General features: G+C 36.3%; 1 protein-coding gene across 1 annotated transcript in view; it reads right to left on the reverse strand.

Moving 5' to 3' along the window:
* Positions 1-327: 327 nt before the first annotated feature.
* LOC121323360 (protein HEG-like) overlaps positions 328-12,648 on the reverse strand; it is a 31,274-nt gene continuing 18,953 nt past the window's right edge. Inside the window, exons 5-13 of the mRNA XM_041264381.1 lie at positions 12,314-12,402; positions 11,697-11,755; positions 11,444-11,598; positions 10,946-11,080; positions 10,244-10,286; positions 9,890-9,927; positions 9,011-9,098; positions 3,082-3,259; positions 328-2,514 (exon numbers count right to left, since the gene is read on the reverse strand). Of these exons, the coding sequence (XP_041120315.1) occupies positions 2,368-2,514; positions 3,082-3,259; positions 9,011-9,098; positions 9,890-9,927; positions 10,244-10,286; positions 10,946-11,080; positions 11,444-11,598; positions 11,697-11,755; positions 12,314-12,402 (932 nt within the window). The 3' untranslated portion in view covers positions 328-2,367. The remainder of the gene's footprint in view (positions 2,515-3,081; positions 3,260-9,010; positions 9,099-9,889; positions 9,928-10,243; positions 10,287-10,945; positions 11,081-11,443; positions 11,599-11,696; positions 11,756-12,313; positions 12,403-12,648) is intronic.

Genomic DNA, 12,648 nt, shown 5'->3' on the forward strand with positions numbered 1-12,648 from the left:
AAAAAAAAAAAACCCTGAAACACTGGCCTTGATACTAACGCAAGAGTGCTTTCAAGTACATATATATATATATATATATATATATAATATATATAATATATATAATTCTATTATATATATATATAATATTATTTCAAACTAAGCCAGTGAAATATGAGGCATTTTATACTGCAAATAAGTTGAGCACGTACATTACTGCATACCTGTATGACGTATATACAGATACTTATAAACAATAATTGGATATTGACACAGGACACCTACTTTACATAGCAAATGAAGGTGTATCGTTTACTTCCACCGTTTTTTTGTTTAAAACCATCAGTTAGTCAAGTCCCATTTATTTATTTTTTAAATTAAAAAAAAAAAAAAAAAAAAAAAAAAAACATCTGTGAGTAGACTCCCGTCCCATGCTGTGTCACCATCACAGGGGTCCCAGTACCACACCTCTCTTACTTAAAAATAAATAAATAAAAAGGAGGGGGGCAGTGGATAGTAGTATGGGAGCCAGATTCTTCTGTACCACAGTGTAACCGAAAAGAAATGTGGGGCCTAGTTGGTTTGTCAATCAGTTAACTTAATCCACCTATGGACCTAAAAAGGCTGCTTTTAGACAGGAGGAGAAATTCCCTGGCTGATGGGATGCTGCCTGTAAATATCTGTCTTGACAGTACAGCAAAAAGCACAAGAGGCTGCTTTCAGCCTGTTTTCTATGGCTTTGCTGAGTTATTCCTGCCATTTTGCCTCTCCGCACACAAGGTGATGGTACAATTGTCAGTTCCCACTGGCAGATTATTTGTGGCAATGCATCATTTCATAAATCATTCATAAAGGCATCAGAGAAATAAAAGGCAAGGTCTCCACTGAATATTTACCATTATTTCTTTATTTTTTGTTTTTATATGCTGACTACAACGCCAGAATCAATTGTTAATGTGTAAATACTTAAAATCTTGAACTAAACATCTGAAATAATATAATTAGTTTCTTTTTATTGGATATTTGAAGACAAAAAAATAAACTTAAACACATATAGGATGCCCATGGGGCAATGACTTTATCTGGCAGCATCTTTCAACAACACAGGAGTCCTTTTCAAATACTGGCCAGCCATGAATATGATTTTAAATGGAACGTAATAGGAATAACATATAATCATTCTACAACAATTTTCCAGTTATATGGTAAACAAACAACACACATTAGAAAAAAACATAGTCGTGTCAGGAACACCATCATGCTACCGTTTACTGTTGGGTCCAGAACACTTGCCATGTTTCATTTTACTGAATAGTCTTCGAGGGAATATGGCTGTAAATAAATATTAGTGTTTCCTATTTGTAAGAAGGACTGATTTAGCTGTTCTGAAGAGGGACACTTCTGAAAAGCAGGCAGAGATTAAGATTCTTGGAACCTAAGGATCAATAGGACACACTGGTTGGAGGGAAGTATTTACAAGGAGATGAAATTCAACAGGGGTAAAATAACCCTAGAAGAAATCCAGCCGCGAAAAACAATTATATAAATTACATTAACACATGTATAAAAAAACAAACAAAAAAAACCCAGAAAAAAAATAAACATATATTATTGGCGAAGGCATTTTGATTATCATAAAATAAAAGTTATAATTTACAAACTTATATTAAACAAAACAAAATGTTGTGGGGTGAAAGTTTCTCTGCACTGTAGTAATTGAAATGAAACATGTTGCACAAAGCGAGTAACGTGCCCACGTCAGAGGGCTAATTCAGGTCCAATCAGGAGCCTCTTATTCCTTATGAAGCCTTGTAATAAAATAAAGATTTGCTCTAGTGCACTGATAGTGTAAGGATTATTGTCCACATTCTCAAACAAGGTAACAGGAATGACGATCCATGATTTGGTACAGAACAGAAAAGCCAGAGCACTTGTTGTTATGCTGGATTTAGAGGACGAATCTCAAACCGGCTTCAAAAAGAGAGTTAAAAGTTTTAAGTATAAAAAGTTGTCAGGATGTTAATAATGAAAAGAAAAATTCCAGGTACCTTATTTAAACAGTTGTAGCATGTTGTAGCGTGGGGATGGATAAAGCTATATTTTTCTGAACCTTGCTACTTACTCTTTAACCTCTGATATCCAGCAATTCTTTACACATTCTTCACTCAACTCACAAAGGTGGTGCAGTGTTCGTTCTTCACATGCACTGTCCTTCATGGCAGCATTCTGCAGCATTTTCCCACAGTGCAGATTCAAACACTGAAACCACTGCTCCAGTGAGGCTTCATTCTGACCCAATTCTCAAACGGGAATCCACAAACTGGGCTTATTTTGTTTCTCTTTTCTAAAGAGACCCTGGCAGAAATACATCTCTGATTGCTGTCATTGTTAAAAGTAATCTCTCCTCCGCGCTTCATCGCCGGTGAAGGAAGGGTTGTATTGTCCTGGGTAGATGATGGCAGAATGTCGAGAGCCAGGTAAACCAGTGTAAGGCAAGAGGCCGTTTCTGTCCAGTTCGTGGGTCCTGGGTCCAGGCTACATTGAAGTAGGGGGAACAGAAATAAACTTTACAATTTGTTACGTACTTTTTGACAGAGATATCTCCTTAATTAATCTCATAAAATCACCAAGACCAACATTCTAGAACACGTTCATTGTTGTTGTGTTTTGTTTTTGGAATTTCTTGGTGTGATATATCAAACTAGTGAAGCATTATTTTATTTAATGACTCACCAAATTACTTTCAGAATATAATTTATTTTACTGATTTTGAAATTAAGCAGCAAAAATCAAGGGCTTTGTAAACTCCAACCCATTCATTTGTTAACAGTGTATGTAAATGGTATAATTTATCTGTGCTGTACTGTCCATTCACAAAGCCTACGATATACAGAACTCCTTTCAATATCTGACTTGCACCTTCACAGAATTGGAGGTAGATTATGGATTTGTGAATTAGAGTACGTCAAACCAGCATTAGCATATCATGTTAAAAAAAAAAAGATGATAAATAAGATGTCATTTCTTAAAACAATGCTGGAGGGATGGGGATAAGCATGTCCCAGAGTTGAGGAAGGTGGTACTAAACAGAGGGATACATACAGAGTAATATATATCTGTCATCTGCAAAAGGTTTTTGGTGCTGCCGTTCTCCTGCATTTCTATGGTCTCTCTGCCCCACTCCACTGAAATCCTGTTGCTCTTGGGATGCTCGGCGTACTGGGACATTTGAAACTCTCCACTCTTGAAGATTAGTTTACTGATATCATTTTTGTCCTTCCTGTGAAGAGGGGAATAAATAATAAAGTTAAAAGGTAAGGTTGCATATATATATATATATATATATATATATATATATATATATATATATATATATATATATATATATATATATATATAGTATACAGTGCCTATAGAAATTGTGTTAAATTGTAGTGAGTCACATGATTTCAGGATAAATTCAGCAGTTCCTGTAGGTTTCATTTCAAAGCAAAGACTCAACCATGATCACCAAGTCACTTTCAAAAGAACTCCGGGACAAAGTTGTTGAAAGGCACAGATCAGGGGATGGGTATACAAAAAGATCAAATGCCTTGAATATTCCTTGGAGCATGGTCAAGAAGATTATTAAGAGGTGGAAGTTGTATGGCACCACCAAGACCCTGCCTAGATCAGGCCGTCCCTCCAAACTGGATGACCAAACAAGAAGGAGACTGATCAGAGACGCTACAAAGAGGCCAGTGGCAACTTTGCAAGAGCTGCAGGCTTTTATGGCCAAGACTGGCAAACTGTGCATGTGACAACAATATCCCAAGCATTCCACAAATCTGGCCTGTATGGTAGGGTGGCAAGAAGGAAGCCATTACTCAAGAAAGCCCACCTTGAATCCCGTTTGAAGTACGCAAAAAACACTTGGGAGATTCTGCAGCCATGTGGCAAAAAGTTTTGTGGTCTGGCGAAACTAAAATGGAACTTTTTGGCCTAAATTCAACACAGTGCATCACCCAGAGAACACGATCCCTACTGTGAAGCATGGTGGTGGCAGCATCATGTTATGGGGATGTTTCTCATCGGCAGGGACTGGGGCACTTGTCAGTATTGAAGGGAAAATGAATGGAAGAAAGTACAGAGAAGTCCTTGAGGAAAACCTGCTGCCCTCTGCAAAAAAGTTGAAACAGGGACAGAAGTTCACCTTTCAGTATTACAATGACCCAAAGCACACAGCCAAAGCTACACTGGAGTGGCTAAGGAACAAAAAGGTAAATGTCCTTGAGTGGCCCAGTCAGAGCCCTGACCAAAATCCAATCAAAAATTTGTGGCATGACTTGAAGATTGATGGCATTAATGCTCCCCAAGGAACTTGACAGAGCTTGAACAGTTTTGTAAAGAGGAATGGTCAAATATTGCCAAATCTAGGTGTGCAAAAGTTGGTAGAGTCCGATCCCAACAGACTCACCGCTGTAAGTGCTGCCAATCAGTTTTGTATTTTTAATATATAATTTTTATCTCAATAAAAACTTTTTTCCCCTTAACAGTATGGAGTATGGTGTGTAGAGAAGTGTTAAAAAAAATCCTCATTTAAATACATGAAACTCTGAAGTTCAAGGGGGTGTAGACTTTCTATTTCTATATATACTGTGTATATATATATATATATATATATATATATATATATATATATATATATATATATATATATATATAATATGAATTTCAACACACATGGGACCGTAAACAAGAAGAATGTGGATTTAATTTCTCATGTCACAGTACTACTGTTAATGAACAGGTGTGAACCAGTCTCTCTGACAGGTAGCTGGAATGATAAGGAAATATCTTGCGGGAGCAATGTCCAATTGCACTTGCAATAACTTTTATTACAATAACCTCCATAAGGAAACAGACTAGAATGCTAATGGTTTTACATGTTATCAAGACAAAAACAGATACATAGATTAAATGAATGTATTTATCACCAGGTCATACTTATACAGACCCGTGACCTCTTGGGTTTGAGCAGAATATAGGGGGCACTACTGTACTTTAACCTAACTTAAAAACATCTTTACAGCAATAATTATCAGTGTGCACGTGGAAGGCCAGTGTGGGTATATTAAAGCAAGGGAGAGACAGCTTTTCAAGAAACTGCTAAGAATGAATGTGCCCTACTATTTCTGCCTCTTTCTAGATAGTTATCATGTTACAGTTTTATTTTTGTAATCCTTTCAGAGAATGGGATTTTGTCTTTTGCATACTCTTCAAAATAGAACCCTATATTTAATCAATCAATCTCTATTTTATATAGCGCATTTCATAGTGGACCACCATCACAAAGCGCAAGATGCAGTAACAAGAAAAGCCATAATACTTTAAATACAGATAAATTAATAATACATGGTATATAGTAAAAAACAAACAAACAATGCATAATACATTAAATACAGTGGAAAGTACGTAAGACATATTATGTCGAGTTATGCTGTGGCTGTGAAGACCTTTTCAGTAAAACAATATATACAGTTGTAGTCAAAAGTTTACATATACCAATGGAAATTTATAATTTCTAGAAATTTCACAAAAAGAATTTTAGGAAAAAAAGTTTTGCTTTTGTGGATGAGGAAAAAAGTTACAAGAAATAGATGTCTACAATTATTTATCTTGGCATTTTTTTTGTTGATGCTATGATAGTATTGTCTACAAGGTTCTAGAAATTTCAATCTGATAATGCTGGATTGGAGTGAACATTCTAGAGCAGGGGTCTTCAAAGTAATTTTGGCACGGGCATAAATTGATTTTACTTGGCTATTTGTGGGCACGCTGACTATTGCATAGGTTCTTATCTTACACACTGCCTTCCCGCGACATATATATATATATATATATATATATATATATATATATATATATATATATATATATAGTGATGAATTCTTGCTTCTGGTCTATAAGTGTGAGAGGGTCTACGATGCCCCGTTAATAGCTTCTGCGATCTTCCGACGCTCTTACGATGTCCCGACAAATTTCAAACATGTCAGAAAACGAACCAGATACTGTGTGTGGTAGTGTGTGCGTTCCTGGCTATCAATTTCTACAGTCACTCGTATTCGATATCCCTTTCAAACCCCTACTGTGTGCTTGTATTGCTAATTTATTCAAAATACGAAGAGGGGTGCGCATCTGTGTGTGTGTGAGAAATAGAGAGAATGTAGATTACATTGTTGCATATTTAAACCTATAAAAAAACTTGTAGTAGCCTACTAGTAAAGTTGTATTTTAGTCTGTTCAAAAACGCAATACTCGCTCGTAGTACAAAATATTTATTAGTTTAAAAGTCCTCAAATTATTCATTAGAATTTGGTATTCTGATGAAGATTGCTTGACAGCCAATCTCCCATGCCAATCTTTGAATCTAATAAATATTTTGTACTACGAGTGAGTGCTTTTTGAACAGATTAGATTTTATTATTTTGGTTGCACCTCGACTCGAGTTGCATCATCAGTCCGTACTGGCCACGTCTATTAATCTAATTGCACGTCCAAATGGATCTTCTCCATGTTTTCTTTTTTTTCTGTTTTTTTTAAACAATGCAGACAGCAGTGATCGCCTCCTCACTTGAGTCCACGATTCACCCGAATGATGTCTACGAATCTGCAATGAAAATAGGTGCAGTCCGCGACAAGATATCTCATGGAGTGAGCGTAGCTCGCAATCCTCGATCTATAGTGAGAAATCGTACCTCAATCGGTAAGTGTGAGTGGCGCTGCATCTCCCAATTGCAAAAATCGTGCAGTGTAAGCCCAGTTTAACTTATGATTGGACTACCACAGAGAAAATGCAGATATTCAATTGGTTGATCGTATCGCAGAGGACCTTCAGGAAAAAAAATATGTCGAGTACATACAAGCACAGCATAAACGAGTAGCACTGTCAGTAGACTGCTGTGATCCTTTTGTTGGAAAACGTGTTAAAGCTTTATTTATTTTCCCATGCTATGACCCGCTAGAAATGTGTTCACAGCCCATAATTTAAGGGCACCACTTTGAGGACCACTGTTCTAGAGTATAAAAGGTTTAGGCATAGGATGATTGTTGTCATTACCAATAAGTCAATATGGGAAAACATAAAGAGCTATCTGAAGACCTTAGACAGAAAATTATTTATTGTCATAAAGCTGGAGAAGGATACAAGAAGATTTCCAAGTACATGAGCATCCCAATTTCAACTATTGTTTCTAGTATCAAGAATTACAAGACTGTAACAACGCTCCCTCGGTCTGGAAGAAAGAATGTTCTTTCAACAAGAACAAGTAGAAGAATTATAAGGAAAGTTAATAACAATTTGAGATTGACTGCCAAAGATATTCAAAGTGAACTGGCTGCAAGTGGCACTGGGGTTTCCATTTCAATCATAGGCCGAGTATTGCATGATGAAGGTCTCAATGGTCGCAGGCCAAGGAAAAAGCCAGTCTTAGGAAAGTTTGCAAAACGGCATTTGAATAATGGATATGAGTTCTGGTCAAAGGTTTTGTGGAGTGATGAAACAATAATCGAGCTATTTGGTCACGCTGATAGTCATTATATTTGGAGACAGTCTGGTGAGGCGTACAAAGAAAAGAACACCATACCTACTGTCAAACATGGAGGTGGTACAAACATGCCAAAAACTCTTTGGCAAATATCCTAATCATTTAAAAGAGGTAATTATTGCTGAAGGTGCCTCAACATGCTATTAATTAAATTTTCCCTGTCAGAGTATGACTACTTTTGAATTAGCATTTTTGGAGTTTTGCAAAAAAAATTCTGAAATAAATAATTGTAACATCTATTTCTTGTAACTTTTTTCCCTCAACCACAAAAGCAAAACTTTTGCTACAAAAGATTTTCCCTAAAATTCTTTGTTTTCGGGACATTTCTAGAAATTATTGACTACAACTTTATATATTGTTTTACTGAAAAGGTCTTCACAGCCACAGCATAACTCAGTATAGGGCTCTATTTAGAAGACAGTGCAAAGACAAAATCCCATTCTCTGAAAGGATCACAAAAATAAAACTGTAAAATGATAACTGTCAAGAAAGTGGCAGATATAGTAGGGCACATTCATTCTGAGCAGTTTCTTGAAACCTGTTTCTGCCCTTGCTTTAATATACCCACAACTGGCCTTCCACCTGCACACTGATAACACCGTGTAACAATTTTTATTTATTTTTTGTTCCTGGGTAGTGAGTGTGAAAAAAAACAACATATGAATCCAAATTAACATGTATTTATACTAAAGTAAAACAAAGATGACTACAAAAGATTTAGAAGTGAGTAGTTTTTCGAGATTTACGATTATACTGTAAATAGATATTTTATTTTCTGACTTTATGTGAACGAAAAGACACAAAAGCTCCTGTTTTCTCATTGGAAATAGTGATATTTCAAAATATCACTGTCCTGGTCACAAAAGCAAAGTTTGTGGGGAATAATAGCCATTTTCTATACTTTTGAGGCATAAGCAATTAGGAAATAACACTTACTACCCAGGAACAAAAATTGTGTTACATAGTGTAATTATTGCTGTAAAGATGTTTTTAAGTTAGGTTAAAGTAGAGTGGTGCCCGTATATTCTGCTCAAACCCAAGAGGTTATGGGTCTATATATGTATGACCTGTTGATAAATACTTTAAATATACATTCATTTCAACTTTGGGTGAGAAATGACAGCCACATTCTTCTTGTTTACAGTCCCATGTGTGTTGAAATTCATGGCAATATAAATCTGAATTCTTCTTATGTTCTTTGATACCAAAACTAAATAGATAGAAGTACTAAATAGAAAACAAGTAAAATCTTCAGACAGGAGTTTAACAAGAGATTTTTTATCAAGGTCTTTATGATGGAGCGTTTGGAAAGGCTGTGTAAACACAGAGTTCTAGAACTTCACCCTTGAAATGCATTATAAAAACGATGTGCATGCTACAGGTGCAATTTACTGTTTTATTACTTCTTATAAAATCCAACAAAAAGGTCAAAGGTCTGTACTTACCTGCAGCATATAACTATGAGAGATATTCCCAGAATTAACAGCAGACTTCCACCAGCCGCTGCCAATACCACGGTGATCAATTTGTAAGCTAAAAATTGGAAGACAGATGTGTCTGGTAAATAAAGGCACATTTTCATCACACAGGCTGCTTACACATTCACTCAACTCACATCAAAAAGGTGGTGCAGCGTTCTGAATTGACTCATTGACATTTACATATATATATATAAAATGAAAAAAGAAGTAATTGACAAAATGCAAACTATTTTAATAATTAGCTACAACAATTTGGCTTCCACCTTCTTCAGATAGCAAGGGAAAAGAACATGTGTTTTCACTTTTCTTCTTCATTAAGTATTTGTAGTGATTGATGGGTATCCTGTCCTCCTTCACCTTGGATATGGAGTTTTTTGCTGTTTTTCAATGATCTATCTATCTATCTATCTATGTTATATAGTGTGACGTTGGAAGGCATTTTGCATGCGACAATCAACACAATCCTGTCAGATGTTCTTTATCCTCACCATATCAGATCTCTACATGTATACTATTCAGAGCAGAATTTCAGTGTAAGAGTGTGCATGTGTGTTGTGTGAATGTTTACTTTTATTGATAAGTTAAATTCAAGTTACTATTGAGAGAAGTGGTTACCTCCAAGCACATGTTTTAAAATCATCATTTTTAATACAAAAGTTATTTTTTGATTCTGTCCGACATCAACCGAATGAGTCATTCTTGATAAAAGTTTGTTTTTGTCAATGGACCCTTTGTGATGTTTGTTTTCCCAAACTGTACACTGATGTTATCACAGGACAACTGGGTTTGGAATGTCTATGGAAGTGAATGGGAAATAGATAATTTTTCCAATGGATTACTCACGGTTTCCACAGTTAAATCCACCGAAACCAAAAGGGCAGCTGTAAAATAACCACATACATCTGTTGAAACAACATTTCTAAAACAAAAAGTGTGCCGATTTAAAATAAATACTTCATTTTCAGAGAAAAAAACTTATACTGCTTTATAAAGAACATTTATTTTGTCTTTAGGGAAAATGAATGTAGAAAGGAATTAGAAACAAATACAGCATAAAATTAAGTCTACTTCAAGTTACTAATGAACACTTCAAAACAAAAAAAAAATGTTGACAAGATTGCAACATGGCAACCTCAGTATATGAGAGCTTGGGTACAAGACTCTTGTTCTCTATTAAACACTATTTATTCTCCTTACCTTACACAGGTACTGTTTTCTAGTTTATGACCATCATCACATGCTAGGAAAAAAAAAAAGAAAATAATAATTTTACCAAAAAATAAATAAATGCTGTGCAGGATCCTTTACCATAAACTGGAGAGAAGGAATGGGAATGGAAAATCTAACACCACATTTATCAATCGCACAGTGCTGAATTATTAGACACTTTCATTGGCACCTTTGACAGCTCAGGCTGCTTTGCAGTGACTACACCCCCAGAGATAGACTGCAGCTCCACACACAGAGCTGCAGCTGTCATTAAATGATCTAAAAACGGGCTATCCAAACCTACAAAAGTACAGCACACACTGTGCGATACAACAAAAAATACAACACACACCGTGTGATACAACAAAAAAATACAGCACACACTGTGTGATACAACAAAAAATACAGCACACACCATGTGATACAACAAAAAATACAATGCTACAAGATTATACATTTCAAGATTGGATAATTCACTAATTTGGTTTATTGATGGTTACTTATGAATCTATTATACTTTACTATGCAAGGACCCTGCCCTCATTCGCTGCCCTTAATATTTCATGTGTCACATAGTAAGAAAGCAAAATAAGTAAGAGAGAACAGTATTTAACACAGCAGAGCAGTTATATAAGCTTGGAACCTCTGTGTGGTTTTGAGGGTGTAGAGACCTGCACTGGAAAGCCTCACCTTTGCAGGAGTGGTCGTTGTCGTTGTATTTGAAGTAGCCTGGCTTGCACTGACAGAACGCAATCCCATAGGCATCAGAACACTGAGATGTGTCCAAGTCGCAGCGAGGAACCTTGAGGCTGCACAGACTCACAGCTGGGGGGGGGGGGGGGGGGGGGGGCGACAAACAGATGATACGCATCAAACTTCACTGCACGGAAGATGACATCAGCACACACAGATGCATGATGCAGCAGTTTTATTCAGAATATTTGGATTACATCCATAACACTCTATCCAATGGATGCTGTAGGCAATATGAAATGGCCATTGAGTTCATGGTATCTAACACCCAAAAGCACATGTACTATTCAAGATTTCCTGCATTGATGGGAGGCGTGTCCAGCCCACCACTCCATGCATGTCTTTCCTCACCCAGTATATTTACTTTGGGTTATTTTGGTGTCCATTCTCTTGAGATCTGTATTTGTTTAAATGTCGCAGTCATTTTGCCTTTACCTGTGTAGGCCAAGCTGTGTAGAAGGTCGCTGTGCTCATTTGTAGGGCTCCAGTTTCTCATGTACTGCTGCACACTGGCAAGCACTTCCTGTGAGGTCACATTAGAAGATATTGAAAAAAAGTTCAAAGCAGAAACGTTCAGCCAATCAGCCCCCCTGTAAAAAAAAGAAATGATGACTTCATAGCAATTATTTGAGTTTCAATAAATAATTATAAAAGATAAAGATGATTAAGTTTCAAAACATGTATTCACCTGGCAACAGTAAGTGTAGATCTATAATAGCCTCTAAAGTGGGAGAGAGATGTGTTGAGCTGAAAGACATTCATAAAAAGTGAAATTCGTTAGCTATCATGCTTCATTAGAGACCATGCTTTTAGGCCATGGAACCCAATTCCCAATAAAGTCTTCATCAAGTTCTACAAGTTACGATCATGTTTCACAGCTTTTGTTTCTCTGGCCCTTATAAAAGTTTGTCCACAGTAAAGCATAGCAAAGTGTAATAAAGCACAGTGAAAGATGAATGGTAAAGCATAGGTAAGCATTGTAAAACACAGAGAGGTACGGTAAAGCATAAAGAAGCATTGAAAAGCACAGAGAGGTACAGTAAAGCATATTTACATAAATTGTAAATGGTCAATGCATAGTAAGACTATGGCAAAGGCTTTCTCATTGCTTTTATGTGCATTTATTTTTCAGTATATCATGGTTTACCATCTGTCACCATATGTGCCTGTGCTTTCATTAGGATTCACATGCTGTTATCCAGCTACACGGAAGTGAACTTTGATAAATAAGGGTTATATTCTATTACCAACAACACATCTGCAGTGTCTACCACCATTAGTATAACTAGTCTATTGTGACCTTACCATGTGTAGTAATTCTCTTTGGATTTCCTGAGTTTCTGTAATCCAGATATTTGTGTTGTTTGGAAGGAAGCTGCCTAGGAATGTCCTGGCTGGGAAAACCAAATAAATTACGTTCATAAAGATAACAACAACAACAACACAATAACACATTGGCACTATACAGTATATAAGAAGAGTGATTCAAGTCACTGGACAAGTCTGAACAGTATCTGTAGCTCTTGTGTTTATCAATGAATAAATTAGTTCATCTCATCTGTGCATTGATTTCTGACTCACCCTGTGATAGGTGGCCAGGGAATTACCTTCATGTCTTAACTGTATATTACATCCTCTGG

Source organism: Polyodon spathula, chromosome 11 (genome assembly GCF_017654505.1).
Source record: "Polyodon spathula isolate WHYD16114869_AA chromosome 11, ASM1765450v1, whole genome shotgun sequence".
NCBI lineage: Eukaryota > Metazoa > Chordata > Actinopteri > Acipenseriformes > Polyodontidae > Polyodon > Polyodon spathula.